Raw genomic sequence first — 19,852 nt, forward strand, 5'->3', positions numbered from 1 at the left:
TTAATTACTGCCAGAAACATTCTTCTAGTTAGGAAATTGTTGCAGTTTATTACCACCTTTGCATTTAAATTGAAGTAATTTGTTAGCTGCTTTGTTATATCTTCTTGAATTGAAAATGCTGTTATAAAATATAATCAATTACAGAAAGTTTTTGGAAACTTTGCTGTGGAAAAAAACTTGAGTACATTTGAAGTAACCCGGTTTTGGAGTAGAATTAGACTTTGGAGCTGTAAGGAAGCCGGACATTGTAAAGAGTTCAAGATGTTAAGTAGTTTATAGAATCTGACCCGTGTATCTGGCATCAACAGTTTACAGTCACTGGAGTGGTTTATTTTGAAGTCCTTGTGGATTTTGATGCAGTAGATAAAATGAGTGGTGACTATAATATTTGGTACAATTAGTTTGGCTTTTAGTGATCACCTAACCTACATTCTTTCTTCCAGTTTATAACAAATGTTATACCTAAAGTATTCTTTAAATCCATGTATATGTGTATTTTTAGATTTTCTAAAAATTACAGATATCTTTGAGAATTGGAGAAAAGCTGTGTATCCTTTCTAGTAAAGTACCCTTACAAACATTAGGCTTTTTTTTCATTTGGTTTTTGGTTTTTTGAGACAGGATCTTGCTGTCATCCAGGCTGGAGTGGTATGATCTCAGCTCACTGTAACCTCCACTTCCTGGCCTGAAAGCAGTCTCCCTGCCTCAGCTTCCTGAGTAGCTAGGACTATAGGCATGTGCCACCAAGCTCAGCTAATTTTAAATTTTTTTTGTAGAGATGAGGTATCACTATATTGCCCAGTCTTGTTTAAAGGTCCTGGAGTCAAGAGATTCCCCAGTCCTGACCTTCTGAAGTGCTGGGATTACAGATGAGAGTCACTGTGCTCAGCCCATACAAACAAAATTACATACACTTAGGGAGTCCACAAACCTCTCATGTCTTCTTCAGCTTATGCATGGACCCCAGAATGTTTTTCAGGATCCCAATTATTCACATCTGAGAGATCTTTAAATTTCTTACTTCATAAGTCATGCTTTTACATGACTTACTATGATTTTTTTCATACTTAGTCCCAGGAATATAAGTACAAAAGACACAGGATAAATCAGAAATGGGAAATAGTAGTTGATAGTGGAATTATATTAAGGGACAAAACTTAACAGTTTTTCGCTATAAGATTTGTCTATCTTTCGGATTACTTTACATTAGAAATTATTGATTTACAGATAATTTATGTTTTATAATATTACTTTTAGAGATGATCAGGATGCCTATTCAGTCATTTTTTAAAACCCTTAACCCTTTATTTTTCTTCAGATGTGGCACCATTTATTGAGTTTCTGAAGGCCATACAAGATGGAACAATAGTTTTAATGGGAACATACGATGATGGAGCAACCAAGTATGTAAACTTAAAACTTTACAGAACTTTTTGGAGCTATAATTTGTAATTACAAAAGCATTACATTTCATTAAAAAAAAAAAAAATCTGTAACATTGAGCAAAGTAATTAAATCACCAGATAAAGACAACTAACAATTTTTTTCTTTGCTTTCTTCCTGTTTTTCTATGTGAATATGTATCACACATACATTGTCATGAAATTAGAATCACATCATATATAACATTTTTTGTACTTTCTTTTATATTCTGGTTCTTAACGTTCTCAAATTGTTTTTCCTGGCATTTATATTCTTCAGTAGATGGACTCACCTTTATTTAAAAGTTTCCCTATTAGTTATGTCATTAGGGTAAATTTCTAGAAATGGAGTTAATTGTCAAAGATACAAGTGTGCTGTATTTTAAATAAGTTTAATAAATAGTAGTTTTATAACTTTTCCCTAAAATAGTGAATGTTGTAAACATTTGAAAAACGTTTGGAAAGCAAAAGAAGAGGCCAAGTTTCAGTCCGTCTCACTGTCCAGCAGTAACCATTGATGGTATTCTAGTTTCCATTCCAGATGACTTAACACACTTCTTTTTTTCATTTTAAATATTTAGAATGATAGTATTTATAGCACATCTCTTCACTTATGTGTTGAATATTTCCCCTTATTATTAAATATTCTTTATAAAAAATTGTTTGTCTGCTTAGTCTGGTTTTTTAAATGTCATGATTTATAGCCTGTTTAATGGGTTGCCTGTTGCTGGACTCAGGCTGGTTCTAATTTTTGTACTTAGCAAAATATATTATCTTGAAGTGGAAGTGATCAATTAAAGGATTGGCACTTTTTTTTTTTAATTGAATTTTAGGTTTTGGGGTACATGTGAAGAAACATGCAAGATTGTTGCATAGGTACATACATGGCAGTGTGATTTGCTGCCTTCCTTCCCCTCACCTATATCTGGCATTTCTCCCCATGCTATCTCTCCCCACCTCCCCACCCCCCGTCCCTCCCCCATTTCCCCACAACGGACCCCAGTGTGTAGTGCTTCCCTCCCCGTGTCCATGTGTTCTCACTGTTCGACACCCACTTATGAGTGAGAACATGCGGTGTTTCATTTTCTGCTCTTGTGTCAGTTTGCTGAGAATGATGGTTTCCAGGTTCATCCATGTCCCTACAAAGGACGTGAACTCATCATTTTTGATGGCTGAGTAATATTCCATGGTGTATGTGTACCACATTTTCCCTGTCCAGTCTATCATCGATGGGCATTTGGGTTGGTTCCAGGTCTTTGCTATTGTAAACAGTGCTGCAATGAACATTCGTGTGCATGTGTCCTTATAGTAGAATGATTTATAATCCTTTGGATATATACCCAGTAATGGGATTGCTGTGTCAAATGGAATTTCTATTTCTAGATCCTTGAGGAATCGCCACACTGTCTTCCACAATGGTTGAACTAATTTACACTCCCACCAACAGTGTAAAAGTGTTCCTATTTCTCCACATCCTCTCCAGCATCTGTTGTCTCCAGATTTTTTAATGATCGCCATTCTAACTGGTGTGAGATGGTATCTCAGTGTAGTTTTGATTTGAATTTCTCTAATAGCCAGTGATGATGAGCATTTTTACATATGTTTGTTGGCCTCCTGTAGGTCTTCTTTTGTAAAGTGTCTGTTCATATCCTTTGCCCACTTCTGAATGGGCTTGTTTGTTTTTTTCTTGTATATCTGTTTTAGTTCTTTGTAAATTCTGGATATCAGCCCCTTGTCAGATGGGTAGATTGCAAAAATTTTCTCCCATTCTGTTGGTTGCCGATTTACTCTAATGACCGTTACTTTTGCCGTGCAGAAGCTGTGGAGTTTGATTAGGTCCCATTTGTCTATTTTGGCTTTTGTTGCCAATGCTTTTGGCGTTTTGGTCATGAAGTCCTTGCCTATGCCTATGTCCTGAATAGTTTTGCCTAGATTTTCTTCTAGGGTTTTTATGGTGTTAAGTCTTACGTTTAATTCTTTAATCCATCTGGAGTTAATTTTAGTGTAAGGTGTCAGGAAGGGGTCCAGTTTCTGCTTTCTGCACATGGCTAGCCAGTTTTCCTAACACCATTTATTAAACAGGGAATCCTTTCCCCATTGCTTGTTTTTGTCAGGTTTGTCAAAGATCGGATGGTTGTAGATATGATGTGTTTCCTCCGAGGCCTCTGTTCTGTTCCATTGGTCTATATCTCTGTTTTGGTACCAATACCATGCTGTTTTGATTACTGTAGCCTTGTAGTATAGTTTGAAGTCCAGTAGTGTGATGCCTCCCGCTTTGTTCTTTTTGCTTAGAATTGACTTGGCTATGCAGGCTCTCTTTTGGTTCCATATGAAGTTTAAGGTGTTTTTTTCCAGTTCTGTGAAGAAGGTCATTGGTACTTTGATGGGAATAGTGTTGAATCTGTAAATTACTTTGGGCAGTATGGCCATTTTCACGATGTTGATTCTTCCTAAACATGAACGTGGAATGTTTCTCCATCTGTTTGTGTCCTCTCTTATTTCATTGAGCAGTGGCTTGTAGTTCTCCTTGAAGAGGTCCTTTACATTCCTTGTTAGTTGTATTCCTAGGTATTTTATTCTCTTTGTAGCAATTGTGAGTGGCAGTTCATTCTTGATTTGGCTCACTTTAAGTCTGTTACTGGTGTATAGGAATGCTTGTGATTTTTGCACGTTGATTTTGTATCCTGAGACTTTGCTGAAGTTGTTTATCAGTTTCAGGAGATTTTGGGCTGAGACGATGGGGTCTTTTAGATATACAATCATGTCATCTGCAAATAGAGACAGTTTGATTTCTTCCTTTCCTATTTGAATATCCTTTATTTTTTTCTTGCCTGATTGCTCTGGCTAGAACTTCCAGTACTATACTGACTAGGAGTGGTGAGAGAGGGCATCCTTGTCTAGTGCCAGATTTCAAAGGGAATGCTTACATTTTTTGCCCATTCAGTATGATATTGGCTGTTGGTTTGTCGTAAATAGCTTTTATTATTTTGAGATAGGTTCCATCAATACCTAGTTTATTGAGGGTTTTTAGCATAAAGCGCTGTTGAATTTTGTCAAAGGCCTTCTCTCCATCAATTGAGATAATCATTTGGTTTTTGTCTTTGGTTCTGTTTATGTGGTGAATTATGTTTATGGACTTGCGTATGTTGAACCAGCCTTGCATCCCTGGGATGAATCCTACTTGATCATGGTGGATAAGCTTTTTGATGTGCTGTTTCATTCAGCTTGCCAGTATTTTATTGAAGACTTTTGCATCTATGTTCATCATGGATATTGGCCTGAAGTTTTCTTTTCTTGCTGAGTCTCTGCTGGGTTTTGGTATCAGGGTGATGTTTGTCTCATAAAATGATTTGGGAAGGATTCCCTCTTCTTGGATTAATTGGAATAGTTTCAGAAGGAATGGTACCAGCTCCTCTTTGTATGTCTGGTAGAATTCGGCTGTGAACCCATCTGGACCTGGGCTTTTTTGGAGCGGTAGGCTCTTAATTGCTGCTTCAACTTCAGACTTTGTTATTGGTCTATTCAGGGTTTCGACTTCTTCCAGGTTTAGGCTTGGGAGGATGCAGGTGTCCAGGAATTTATCCATTTCTTCCAGGTTTATAGTTTATGTGCATAGAGTTGTTTGTAATAATCTCTGATGATGGTTTGGATTTCTGTGGAATCTGTGGTGATATCCCCTTTATCATTTTTTATTGCATCAATTTGGTTATTCTCTCTTTTCTTTTTTATTAATCTGGCTAGTGGTCTGTCTGTTTGTTGATCTTTTCGAAAAACCAGTTCCTGGATTTACTGATTTTTTGAAGAGTTTTTTGTGTCTCTATTTCCTTCAGTTATGCTCTGATCTTAGTTATTTCCTGTCTTCTGCTAGGTTTTGAGTTTTTTTGATCTTGCTCCTCTAGCTCTTTCAGTTTTGATAATAGGGTGTCAATTTTAGATCTCTCCTTTCTTCTCATGTGGGCACTCATTGCTATATATTTTCCTCTAGAGACTGCTTTAAATGTGTCCCAGGGATTCTGGTATGTTGTGTCTTTGTTCTCGTTGGTTTCGAAGAACATCTTTATTTCTGCCTTCATTTCATTGTTTATCCAGTCAGCATTCAAGAGCAAGTTGTTCAATTTCCATGAAGCTGTGCAGTTCTGAGTTAGTTTCTAATTCTGAGTTCTAACTCCATTGCACTGTAGTCTGAGAGACTGTTTGTTATGATTTCCGTTCTTTTACATTTGCTGAGGAGTGATTTATTGCCAATTATGTGGTCAGTTTTAGAGTAGGTGTCATGTGCTGAGAAGAATGTATATTCTGTGCATTTGGGATGGAGAGTTCTGTAAATGTCTATTAGGTTTGCTTGTTACAGGTCTGAGTTCAGGTCCTGGATATCCTTGTTAATTTTCTGTCTGGATGATCTGTCTAATATTGACAATGGGGTGTTAAAGTCTCTCACTATTATTGTGTGGGAATCTAAGTCTCTTTGTAAGTCCTTAAGAACTTGCCTTATGTATCTGGGTGCTCCTGTATTGGGTGCATATATATTTAGGATCGTTAGCTCTTTTTGTTGCAGTGATCCTTTTACCATTATGTAATGTCCTTCTTTGTCTCTTTTGATCTTTGTTGCTTTAAAGTCTATTTTATCAGAGATGAGAATTGCAACTCCTGCTTTTTTTTACTCTCCATTTGCTTGGTAGATCTTCTTGCATCCCTTTATTTTGAGCCTTAGTGTATCCTTGAATGTAAGATGGGTTTCCTGGATACAGCACACTGATGGGTTTTGGCTTTTTATCCAGTTTGCCAGGCTGTGGCTTTTGATTGGGGCATTTAGTCTATTTACATTTAGGGATAGTATTGTTATGTGTGAATTTGATACTGTCATTTTGGTGCTAGCTGGCTGTTTTGTTGGTTAGTTGATGCAGATTCTTGATTGTGTTGATGCTCTTTACCATTTGGTATGTTTTTGGAGTGGCTGGTACTGGTTGTTCCTTTGTATGTGTAGAGCCTCTTTCAGGTTCTTGTAGAGCAGGTTGAGTGGTGATGAAATCTCTGAGTACTTGCTTATTTGCAAAGGATTTTATTTTTTCTTCACTTATGAAGCTTAGTTTGGCTGGATAGGAGATTCTGGGTTGAAAGTTCTTTTCTTTAAAGATGTTGAATATTGCCCCCAATCTCTTCTGGCTTGTAGGGCTTCTGCTGAGAGATCTGCTGTGAGTTCTCTCTGGCTGCCCTTAGCATTTTCTCTTTCATTTCAACCCTGGTGAATCTGACGATTGTGTGCCTTAGGGTTGCTCTTCTTGAGGAGTATCTTTGTGGTGTTCTCTGTATTTCCTGGACTTGAATATTGGCCTGCCTTGCTAGGTTGGGGAAGTTTTCCTGGATAATATCCTGAAGAGTGTTTTCTAGCTTGGATTCATTCTTTTCATCACATTCAGGTACACCTATCAAACATAGATTAGGTCTTTTCACATAGTCCCACATTTCTTGAAGATTTTGTTCATTTCTTTCTGCCCTTTTTTCTCTGTTCTTGCCTTCTCCTTTTATTTCATTGAGTTGATCTTTGACCTCTGATATCCTTTCTTCTGCTTGTTCAATTTGGCTGTTGAAACTTGTGCATGCTTCATGAAGTTCTCGTGTTGAGTTTTTCAGCTCCATCAGTTCACTTATATTCCTCTCTGTGTTGTCCATTCTCATTAGCATTTCGTCCAATGTTTTTTCAAAGTTCTTAGTTTCTTTGCATTAGGTTAGAACATGTTCTTTTAGCTCACTGTAGTTTCTTACTACCCACATTCTGAAGTCTGATTCTGTCATTTCATCACACCCTTCCATCCGGTCTTGTTCCCTTGCTGGTGAGGAGTTGTGATCCCTTTTAGGAGGAGAGGTGTTCTGGTTTCAGGAGTTTTTATCCTTTTTGCGCTGGTTTCTTCCCATCTTGTGGGTTTATCCACCTGTTGTCTTTGTAGTTACTGTCTTTCAGATTGGGTCTCTGTGTGAGCTTCCAGTTTGTGGATGCTGAAGTTACTTCTTTTTTTTTTTCAAGCTGTCCTTCTAACAGTATGGCCCCTCTGCTGTAGGACTGCTGAGGTCCACTCCAGGCCCTGCTTGCCTGGGGATCACCTGCAGCAGCTGCAGAACAGTGAGGGTTACTACCAGTTTGCTCTTCTGCTATCTTTGTCCCAGAAGGATGCTCACCAACTGTCAGTCCATTCTCTCCTTTATGAGGTGACTCTTTGTATCTATGGGGGTCAGAGAGAGCTGCTTGAGGAGACAGTCTGTCTTTTATTGGGGCTCAAGTCCTGAGCTGTGAGCTCCGTTCATTCAGAGCTGCTGGGCAGGTACATTTAGGTCTGCTGCAGCTGAACTCATAAACCGCTTTTTGTTCCCAGGTGCTCTGTCCCGGGGAATTAGGGCTTTGTGAGTTTCCATTGTGCTGCTGCCCCCTTTTTTTTTTCTTTCAGGGCTGCCCTGCTGTTAGGAGTCTGCCTAGTCCCTGTCTGCCCGCAGAGGCTTTGCTGAGCTGCTGTGGGCTCCGCCCAGCTGCCCTGTGATCTTCCCTGCAGTCCAGTTTATATGGGTGTAGTTAGAACTGCCTCGGCAATGGCGGCCTCGCCTCTGTTATGGCGGACTCTCTCTGTAGTGGCAGGTTGCCTCAGCAACAGCAGGCTGCCTCAGCCATGGCGGGCTACCCCCATAGTGGTGGAGAGTCTCAGTAATGGCGGACACCCCTCCCCTACAGAGCTGGACTGTTCCAGGTTCAGCTGTGCTTGTTGTGAAACGCTCAACCCAGAGCGTTTTCAATTACTGTTTTTGTTGTCGTTGTTGTCGGGGGTGGGACCACCCGATCCTGATCACCTGGCTGCCTGACTCAGAGTCTTTTTTTTTTTTAATTGAACGACCCAGCCTTCCAGTCGCCTGTTGAAAAGGCGCCGGGATCTCCCATGCCGTGACTCACTGAGCTGGCTGAAACAGTGGCGCTGATGTTCCTGGCGGGTTTTTTTGCCTAGGAATCTCCTGGGGCTCGCTATTTCAGATGAATGGGCAACTCTGCCGTCTCAGGGCTCCAGTCGCCAGCTAAGAGGGCTCCCAGACCAGTGGCTTTTGTACAGAGAACAGCCGCAACAGGGCGTGGTCAAAGCAGCTGCGCGGGCCAAATCAGCCCCGCGGGGGCCAAAACAGCCACACTGGCCGGAACAGCGGCGCCGGTGACCCCTCTGCCTGGGTATCTCCTGGTCTGTGGGCCATAAAAATTTGGAAATGCGGCGTCCACTCACCCTCTGCACTTTCACTGGGAGCTGAAGTCCTGAGCTGTTCTTAGTCGGCCATCTTCCCAGCAGTCCCTGGCACGTTTTTAAAAATGGATTTTTAAAATTTTTTTCCCAATTTTTTTTTGCAGAAGTTCCATGGCACCAATTCTTAATTTTTTTAAGTTTCATTTCTAAGAGTTTGAAAAGATGTTTTCTTTTTGTTGGTTTAGGGTGCTTTTTGAATTTTTGAAGTTTAGACTAATGCCTATATAGTCAATTCTGTGTATTTTTCTATGAGTCTCATCTACTTTTATACTTGAGAAGTATTTTTCCATCTCCAGATTAGATATTTAGTAGATTTTCTTTTCCAGTGATTTCACTGTTATTCATGTATTTTTAAAAATCCATTTGTAATTTCCCCATGACACACAGTGCCTGTGTTCTTATGTAGATTTGGCTTTATCTCTGGAATTTCTGTTCGGTTCCATTCAGTTGACCTATTTATCTCTGTTCCAGAAAGACACTATTTCAATTATTTGAAAATTATTTTATAAAAGTAATTGTACTTTATGCCTCTGGTTGAGATTAAATCCCCTTTAATATTTTTCTTTCTAGAAAAAAATAAATTTTTCTCTGACTTTTGTTAAGATGACTTATCAAGAATAAGAAACATCCTATATAGATTTTAATTGACAGAGAACCTTAATACTACAAGATTTATTCAGAAATATGCCTTGTCTTTTTATGTATTGATTTTCATAAATGTATTATTTTATATCTATATTATCACAGATTTACATGAAGAAAACAGTTCTACTTAATAAATGGTTGTAAGCTGAAGTAATTTCATTGACATTGTGCATTTTATCTGGTTCAACCAAGAATATATTAAATCCATAAATTGAAGGTTAGCATAAAATTTGCCTATTCAATCATTTTCATCTACCTAAGTAGAATGAAACAGGATGTAATTAGGCTCTCATTATCAAAAAACAGGTAATTTGCTATTTGCTTTTACTGAGAGAATAGGCTATTACATGCTAACTTTGAGGTTTTTAACTCTAAAAAGAAAAGGCCCCGTTTTTCTGAATTGACAAATATGACCTCTATTTTTCACCAGATTATTTTGTTATACCCGATGGGAATCAGAATTGTTCCCTTAATCTGCTAACATGCTAATAACAAATTGTAACCACAACTAAGAACTAGGGCAGGAATAATGTTTACTCTTTTACAGCTATTTTTTGGTGCCCATTAAATACACCAGAAGCAGCACTGGAAGAGAGTTCAACCTCTAGAGCAAAAGTAAAAATCTAAACTCTAAATTTCTTTACATTTGGTCACTTGGTCAATATATGATTCATCTTCTGTGTTTTTAAATGAATTGGGTTGTATGGGTTTGGGGCACATGAATTTGTATTTCAGAGATTTCCTTTTCCTAAATACTGGTAAAAAGCAATTGTAAACGTTGTATCTTTTATATTGAAATGGACAAACCTTGTGAAGTCTGCATCTATTAAATATATTTTTAAAACCTTTTATCTTGACAGGTGTCTGATTCTGGCACATTTGCAGTGATTTACCAGTTGTGCTATACCCTCTCTTATATATGAATAGAAACTCTGCTTACTGCTGTTGATGTATTACGGCTTTTTCTTATTTAAGGCCATTGAATTTTACCTCATTTTCTTCCAGTTACACCCAAGAATGTTAAGTATGTAAACTGAATGTCCCTGCTCTTTCCAAGAGAGAGTTGGGTGGCATGTTGAGCAGAGAAAGCAGGACCCAGCTGTCTCTGATCCTAGTTTCTCCCAGTCATGATAAGCCTGCTGTAAAGTGCTGTGAACTTCAGCACATTGACTAGGACTGTTCTATCGCATCATTTCCTGGAGTGTGTTTGGTAGAACCCCAGTCCTTTACAAGTACGTGCAATGGTCAAAGAAGTTGGAGGATGGTGCCTTGTATTTTGCTCCCTTCGGGATTTATAGTGAAAGGCTCTGTAGTTCTGCCCTAAGGAAACCTCTTTTCCTTTGTTAATCATGGTGTTTCTTGATTCTGTGAAGCCCATTTATAAAACAAGATAGAGAAAAACTTACATCTAAGAAAATTTATGCTTGAGGGAATGTAGTTCTCTAATGATGCCTACCTTCCTCCCGACCCTCACTAAAATAAGTTGTTCTTTGTTTATAAAGGATATAATGGCTTAAATAAGCAAGCTAAACTTGTTGGCAAGTGTATTTTTCCTTTTGGAGAGAATATTCTATGACAGCTGTAAAACAATTCTATGACATGTTATGCCTAAGTGAAGGGTTTCAGTATGAATGTCTTAGAGTAAGAAGTGATCTTATAAAGGTCACCTAAAGCAGCACGGGAACCTGCAAGATTTCCTTGTTCTCTATGAATACCTTTGCTTAACCCCCTACTGACTAAATGTGCCAGTACCCTTTCATTTCACCATTTGAAATGGATTGAAACAAAATAGTCACAAGACGATGTCATGTTCTCAGAGTGGTCTCCCTCTAAATTCTGCAGGATGTTCTTTAATTTGGATAGATGAAACAACAAAACAGTAAGTGTATTCCCAAAATTATTTGATACTTCAAGTATTTGAAGCTAATTGGTATTTTTCTTTTAGTTTTCTCTTTTTCAGGTATAATACACAGGCTTTTTTCACTTTTTATCATGTTTAGTTTCTAATTTGTTTCATCCTCCTGGCCATATTTCTTAGGCATTCTCTAGTTGATTATTGTCTCTCTTAAAATGAGTGCATCAAATCAAACGCAGAGTTCCAGATGTGGTCTGGCCAATACAAGGTACAGTGCAGATGCTAGCTTACCATGTTGTTGAGATTACATTTCTTTGATTATTCATGCAGACTAGAATTGTATTAGTTTCCTTTAAACAGTCACATCACATTTTTGGCTTGTGAGTTTTTGGTCAAGTTAAATTCTCAGATCTTTTTATTTGATCTCGTGCTTTTATTCTTTTTTCTGTAAACCACTGTCAAATCAGGTCTTTCTCTTCATTCAGAACTTGACTCTGTTTAATCTAAATGAGGGCCTTTATTTTCATTTATCCTTGTTAAATTTAATTTTGCTGATTTAGGCCCACTTGGTCTTGATTCTGACATTTGTCCTGTGAGGTTTCCGTGATCCAGGCTTTGTACTCTCTCCAAAGTCATGCTTATGTCTAAATATAAGTCATTGATAAAAGTGTTTACCAAGGGCGGTGTGCCACCCTGCTGGAGGCTTCCTCCATAGGATGCATCTGTTAATCAGCTGCAGAAACTACTTTTCAAACAGCTGCCAGTGTACCCTAACAGGCATACCATCCAGTTGCTATTTCATTATTTTATTCATACAGATTATTTTCAGAGACTATCAGATGCCCACTTGAAATTCATGGACTGTGCTAATTACAGTACCCTGATCTACTGCCTGAAAGTCTCTTCAAAAGCCGAAGTAATTGAGATGACACTAACTTGGCTTTACTTATTTTCCTCTCCTTCCCACTAGTTCCCCTTTCTTTCCTTACTGCTTTTTAATGTTCATAGGGTCTTCTTGTCATCCCTTCAAAGAGATTTTGGTAGGAATTCACATTATTAGACCTAATTTCTAAAATTTTCCTTTTTTGAAAACTGGGATATTTTACTTTTAATGTATTAGCATCCCCCATTTTCCATGATGCTTCTAAAATAATTGACACTACCTTGAAGATTATGTCAGCAAGTTCCTTTACAATCTAAAAGTGTGGAGGCGGAGAGGGGTTCACAGGACTGGAGGCTTCAATTTACTTTAGAGCACGTATATGGACTTCTTGAGCTACTGTTCCCTTTTTATGTTGATCAAAGAATGTTTGCCTCCCTGGAAAAAATAGTCATGCTTTGATCTGATAATATATCATTTTCGTGAAACAGTGGGTTCCTTTGTTATTCACACTTAGTAGCAAAAGCTATTTCTGTGGCTTTTAATAATTTTATGAGTTTCATCTCATTCTGAACACTACAGGTCTTCCCTGATAGTAGTATTAAAAATATTGTCATTAGTAATGTGGTTTGTTCTGTAATTTTGCACACTTCATTTCTTAAGTTTGAGCCCATCATAAAACATTCCTTATCGTAGCACTAATTTAGAAACTATGCTCCATTTTTTTTCTGGAAGTGTTAGCAATTATATAGTGAAAATTATTGAGTTTTTCTGTTGCTTTTAAAGAGTTGTGTTCCTTCATAGAAATGTCTAATCTGAACTTTCTGTAATATGTTCTTTTTAAAATCTAGGCTGGGTCACCATTTATGCCATATATCATTAGCATTTCTTATTCTTCAGTGCCCTAAGGAAATATGGTGATTTTCTTCTAGAGTTTCTGACACTTCTCCTTCCCAGCTTGTTCTTCCCTATTAATTAGAAGTCAGCCCATAATATTGTCCTTGTTGCTTTCTGTGCTTCCAGAAAAGTAGCATTGGCTTGGTTTGATGGTGTGACTGTAGGACTGTCAGATGTGCCTTGTTTCCCAGCAAGGATTGAGGTAGACTCCTGTGTCTAGTTCCTACTTCCTCCCTTTTCTACTTTAGATTGCCTCAGAGCAGCGTTAGATTGTTTTATAGCGAAACTTGATGCCTTTCTCTGTCTGTCCCAGTTTATTGCAGGATAATTTCTGTTCATTTTGAAGAAAAATCTTCACTAAAATAATTCATTTGACATAAATTTTTAACAGCTCAGCAAGTTAAGATCATTAGTAAGGATTAAAATATATGTAACAAACTCAAGGTGCTCCTATGTAGAATAAAAAGCTTGTATCGCTAACTTTTATGCTATATAAAAATATATTTGCTGCCCTGGCTTTTAAAAAAGGGGAGTATTTTGACACTTCCTGTATATTCACTGTATTGTTCAAAATACTGGCTATGTTACATGATTTTAAACTTTTGAAATACAAAGGTTTTCTTAAATAGAAGGTATCTAAAAATAATAATAAAATAATCCACCAAACTCTACATAGGCAGATCAGGAAGTGTTAGAAGTCATTGACAGAGTCATCTTGTTATAAAACTATAGTTAGGTATAAACAGAGCTATGTGTCAGGCATTCCCCAAATCACCCGCAGTTTTGATAGTTCTCCAGTAGGTCTCAGGGCTATGATTTGTTAAAGCAAAAATACACAAAGCAAAAGCAGCAAAGGGAAAAGTTTCATGGGACAAAGTCTAGAGAGAACCAGGAGTCTTCTCCCAAGTGGAGTCAAGCAGGACATGCTTAATTCTTCCAGCAACCAATTAGGACAACACATGTCTACAAGGGGAAATGTCTACAAGGAAGCTTATTAGGGACTCATTGCCCAGGGATGGTCTTAGGGGCTGATTGTATAGGCACCCTCTGCACAACCTGTTGCAAAATACCACACCCCCAGAGAAAAAAAAAAAAAACAGTGTTCAGCATAAATTTCATTGTTTTGCCCAGTCTTTAAACACAGTGAACCATTCTTACCAGTTTCGAAAATGATAGGAGCCCTCCCCAAATTCAAGTGGCCAGATGCCAGTTAAGGGTCAATCTTGCTAGTAGGCCTTTCCAAGCTCAGGCCTGCTATGTTAATACGTATCTGCACAAGATCTCAGTATCTTCTCATGGAAAAGCAAGGAGAAAGATTAATGGAGTCAAAACATAAAGCTCAGTCTAAGTTGCCCCCAGATCTCTAGCTAAATAAGCTTGGTTTATTAATACAGATCATAATGATCACTTTTGAAATTCAAAAGTACAAAAATAAGAATGCCTGACTGCCCTTCAACATATTTTATTTCTTAGTTGTTGCAAAATTCTTGGATTTTTCTTTTTGCAGCAGGCTAGGCCTGCATTTGGATAACCTCACTGTACAGGGAGTTTTTCCTGTATAAAGCGATCTTGTATCATTTGTGAACTTCACATCCATTATTTCAGCTGTTTATGAGCAGCCCTAAATGCCTATGAGGTATCAGTTCATAATTTTTTGAGATGTAAATGTGAATGGAACCCCAAAGCCTCTCTGCAGGAGGCAGTCCACTTAGCTGACAACTGAGCCTACTGCCTTGTGCTCTGCACATTTCGATACTGTTTATTCTTGTTACAGCAGCAAAACTTATCACTAGCACAGGTGATGCAAGTGTAGATTTCTGTAGGTAGTTAGAAAATAGAATATTTGGATAAACTACGCAAGTGGAATTTGACAGTCTTTTAGATCCATGGCATCCTAATAGCATTTGGAAACAGGAAAACAAAGTACAGGTGATAATTTTGGGGCATTTCCCTCTAGCACAAAAGTTGCTTAACAGGTGAGCAAACAAGTGAAAAGTGATAGATAATTCATGTAAGGGTGGGCACAGGAAACAAAGCTACAGAGGAACTGTGGAGGGAAAGCCAGCGCAAATGCACAGATTTCATGTGAAAGCCTCACAGTCTTCACAGAGGCTGAGATTGGTTCTTTTGCACAGTCATTTCACTTCTTTTTAGTTCACTTGACTATAATGTACCACTTTATATAGGAGGTGAATCTGAAAGGCTAAATACTCCACAGGCTATGGCTTATTTTCTTGCTGATTCTAGTGAACTTCCTCCAGGTGGACAGCACTGCCCAGGCTGTGGTCGTCAGAACAGCTTCACTGCCTCTACGGATGTGGTTGGCATCAATCATGAAACTTTAATGATATGTGTAGTTCTTTCCTGTTTCATGAAGCTTTAAAAAAAAAAAAATGAGTATCCCTTTTTCTTTAGTTAAATGAGAACTGTTCTATGTAGTGTTTCTTTCACTAAGGTATTAAAGGAGCTAACTGATACTAGCATGATATGTTTGAAAGAATAGTGTTGAATGAGTAAGTGCCTTCCTCACTGACTTTCTTGCTTTCTGCAAATATAAAACTTGCCTTACCTCGGGTTTTAGCAGAACAGACCTCTCTAAGTGACCTATTAGAAATGTCTTTTTGGCAATACATAGGACTCAATGCCAAATATGTGCCTAAGTAGCCCTTAGTTAACTTTTTGTTCTTTTTTTTTTTTTTTAAGCTCTATAGCTAGCATTTATCTACCGAGTTTCTTTTTCCGTTAAAGGAGAGAGAAAATCATTGAACATTAGGATGATCACTTACATAAAATTTTTTAGTAACATCTTTCAGTTAGTAGTTTCCCTAGTGGTTGACTTTTGCCACTGCTCCTCCTCCTGCGAGTAGGGGTTTAGCTGTTGTGTGGTTAATAGTTTCATTTTTATTAAATAACCACTTGGCAGTTATCACTGATATACAATTTATATCCCTGTTCTCAAAATTCATTTTCTTTTAAATAAAACATAGTGTTAGAAACATACAGATTTTTGTCAGCATTTACCTTTATTCCTTTCAAATGTAATTTACAGAGGATTTAGTGGAGATTCAATAATTTAATAAAAATATTGGTCACTTAAGACCTTGGGTTAGCCTGAATAGGCATCTACTAACTGTGGTATTCCTTGTATCCCTTATTTATTTGATGAGTGTAATTTAACAAGTTAAATGAAGGTGAATTGTTGTTGTTAAATAAAAACCTAACAGGTACTTGTTCTGTTATTTAAAGTCTCATTTTGCCTCATGTTATGTGTTAATATCCTAGTGAATCAGTGTTAGCATATAGTACTCTGTGTTTATTGTTGTATTCTCTCTCTCCCTCTTCAAGACTCAATGATGAGGCACGTCGGCTCATTGCTGAATTGGGGAGCACATCCATTACTAATCTTGGTTTTAGAGACAACTGGGTTTTCTGTGGTGGGAAGGGCATTAAGACAAAAAGCCCTTTTGAACAGGTTAGTATCTTAGACTCTCAGAAATAACAAACAAATTGTGTGAAACCTTACGTACATATTCCCATCCTAGCTATTTGAAAATTAGATAAAGCAAATAGTCATATGACCATATATTTGTCATAAATTCTTGGTAATCAGTTATTTGAAATAACCATCATACTTTTAAATTTCAAATCTTAAAAATTCTGCATGGGAATGTTTTTTTTCCTACATGACAATGCATTGGAATAGGATTGCCTATCTTAGGCCTTTTAGGAAGCTTTAGTTATTAAAGATTTTAACTGAACTTTGGATTTTAGAATCAGTTAAGTTTGGAAATAATCTAGAACTTAGTAGAATGTAAATGTTAGGTTTTGACTAGCAGATAATCTTTTGAAAGCATCTGTAGTGTCTTATTCTTTCAGCTGTTATTTGAGGGTCTGCCATGTGTGTGATACAGCCTGAGGGTCACTCATTTAATATCTTGAACAGTAATTTATATGAACTCATTGACTTGAGTATTACTGAAATGAGAATGTGTAAAATGTTACTGCAAATTAGTTCACAAAGGTTTTTTTAAACTGTATACTATTACTGTGTTCCAATAGCACATAAAGAACAATAAGGACACAAACAAATATGAAGGATGGCCTGAAGTTGTAGAAATGGAAGGATGCATTCCGCAGAAGCAAGATTAATGGAAATGTGGAGAGAATTGAAGAAAGCACACTTTCACTATTAATGGAAGAGCTATAAAAGGGAAAGCTGTGTGTAAATATTTTAAGAGCATGCAGCCATCTTGGTGTGTGCATGAGTATTGTCTCTTTTGATATCAGGATTATTTATTGCTAACATAAATAGATAGCATTGTAAATAGTCATCACAATGATCAAATCACTGAACCATGTCTCAGCACATTTCCTTAAAAGTACAATTTTTAGACTGCTATGGTAATTTAATTCTAAAATCATACCCAATGTGTAACTGAACAGATTGTGAAAAATATATTGATATATGTACTAGTTGCTGTGAAAATATCATGGAATAATATGGATTTTAGGGTGGGTACTTTATTTTCTATTACACCTCTATATATTGCCTTGTGATGACATTATCTTTTACATTAAAAAGAGATTTGGCTAGTTGTATGTACAGTGTTACTTTACAGTCCAGCTCTCCTGATGTACCTCTTTTTGTGGTCTTTTTCTTCCTTTCCCAAGAAACTGAGAAATGTTTAATATGAAAGCATACATCAGATATGTGAAAAGCACAACAAAATTCTTTTTTAATGTACACAGTAAAAAAGGAAATATGTAAATGCAGATGGCATTTAGGACCACAACTTGCTGGATTTGTGTTAGCTGTGGGAATAACTTGATTTTGTATAAGCTATTTAGAGTAAGGCTGGAGGTGGCAACTTCACAGAACTGGAGAACCAGGCCAAGTCCCCTCCCCAGTCTAATTAGGTTATTCAGGACAGCTAAGTCAGTATATTTAGAGCAATATTAGCATATGTTTTTCTTAATTGTTATCAGCATTGACCAAGTGGTTTGGAAGGAGGCATGCTTTAATATCACAGTAATTTTGATTTGTAAACCAAGAAATTAATTCTGTGTTTATCTTTCTTCATAATAGCAGTTATTGCCTGAAGCCATAGTGGCATATTTACAAAAGTTCTTATTACTGGGTGGACTGATAACATTTAAAAAATAATTGTATTTGACCCCAAATGACTTTATACTCAATTCTACATAAAAATGTAGAAGATCTAACTTTTTTGTTACCTTCAGATGTTCACTAAATAACTCAGTTTTTAAGCAGAATTTTTCAGGGCATTAAATATATGTTGTGTATGAAGTATCTCAAACTGGAACAAATTTAGTGGTTAAACTGCCATTCACAATATATGGCAGCATTTAAATTTTGAACCTGAATTTTAGGGAGGTTGTATTAAAAAAACTAAAAGCAGTATCTGTTACTTAGCTGTAAACCAAGTTGGAAGCTATTCAGATGTTTCTTAATTATTACTGAACTTTGGAGTACTGTTTCTTCCTTTAAATTGAATGTAATTCATGAATAAATGCACCTTATATGTTTAAACAATTTTTGTATACTTGGGATTTTTGGTGCTTATATGTTTAAATCACCTTCAGCATGTGTATTTTGACATTTAAAATACTCCCCCCCCCCCCAATTCTGTAAATTAGAAGAATAGTTATTTTACAGTTCCAGGGATTGTGAAATAAATATTGCATTTTTAAAAAATAATGAAAATAAATACTCTTGGTTTTGCTTTGTGAATTTTTTTTTTTTTTTGTATTATCTGACAAAGTAATATACTTACAGAACTTCACAAAACAAAAAGTTTTTCAGGCATTTATTATACTGCCTAACATGGAAAAATATATATTGCTTTGGTTAAAGACAGTAATATCCTTGATGTATCTTAACACGTAAGAAGTTAAGTATCTAGATGGCAGGAAAAGCCCTTTTATTAAGACTGTAAAAGGATGGCTTTTCCAGATCTATCAAATGTCAAAAGAAGACAAAGTTTGGTTGTGTAACTGGTGCAGTTTGCATTTCTCTCAGTTTGATCTCGTGTAGGTTGTGCCAACCTAACTTTGAAAGCAATAATTTTATACTACATTTTCAGATCTCTTTAAAATATGCTTTAGATGTGAAACAGTGCTCATTTAATGTTAATAATTTTCTTTATTAAAATCAAATTAACATTGACATAGTATTTGAAATGGTGCTTAAGGGCTTATAGATGCGTATTTTTTAATTTGTAATCCAATATTGTCCCAGAATAAGTGTATTGTAATATGAGTGTTAAGAGAAAGCAGGAAAATAAGTGGTATTTGGGAAATTAAAGAAAAATTGAACCAGAATCTTCATAGTCCTGAATTTAATTGGATTAATGTGAAATTTACCATTGTTCTTTCTATATTGGACTTGTTTTTAAGTGAATCATCTATTTTATCATTTTATGACAGATAAAAGCTCAGGTCATTTAGCCTGTATTGCACTCTATACTTTAAAATTTTACGTGAATTATAAATAACTTGACCAAAAAAGTTATTTGGTCAACAGACTCTCCTTTAATTGAATGCAAAATGTGCATGTTCAGTTAGTAGAGCAATTAGAAGTGGAAATTGATTTAGAATACTTTTTCAAGTGAATATGGGAGCGAGAAATGGTGTTGATCAGGGAGAAGATTGCCACTTACACCTCTTTAATTATTTCAGCCTCTTGTACAGCAATAAATCTATGTAAATTTAGAACTATAGAATAAAGTAACAGATTGCATCTTTGCATTCCTCAAAGGGATTCTTTTTCTGTCTCTTTTCAGAATGAGTTTTCTACCATATACTTGATTTTTGATGATTACATGCTATAACTGGTTAATTTATATTTATCTCAAAACTCCCT

General features: G+C 36.7%; 1 protein-coding gene across 5 annotated transcripts in view; it reads left to right on the top strand.

The window, feature by feature from the left end:
- Nucleotides 1-18,698, top strand: part of FAM3C (FAM3 metabolism regulating signaling molecule C) — a 53,722-nt gene extending 35,024 nt beyond the window's left edge. For all 5 annotated transcript variants that reach the window (XM_039472849.2, XM_039472851.2, XM_074379148.1 and 2 more), the window contains 3 exons: nt 1,319-1,403; nt 16,315-16,441; nt 17,029-18,698. In XM_039472849.2, the coding sequence (XP_039328783.1) occupies nt 1,319-1,403; nt 16,315-16,441; nt 17,029-17,118 (302 nt within the window). In that variant the 3' untranslated portion in view covers nt 17,119-18,698. The remainder of the gene's footprint in view (nt 1-1,318; nt 1,404-16,314; nt 16,442-17,028) is intronic.
- The last annotated feature ends 1,154 nt before the right edge of the window (nt 18,699-19,852 follow it).

This window comes from Saimiri boliviensis, chromosome 10, assembly GCF_048565385.1.
Source record: "Saimiri boliviensis isolate mSaiBol1 chromosome 10, mSaiBol1.pri, whole genome shotgun sequence".
In the NCBI taxonomy this organism is placed as follows: domain Eukaryota; kingdom Metazoa; phylum Chordata; class Mammalia; order Primates; family Cebidae; genus Saimiri; species Saimiri boliviensis.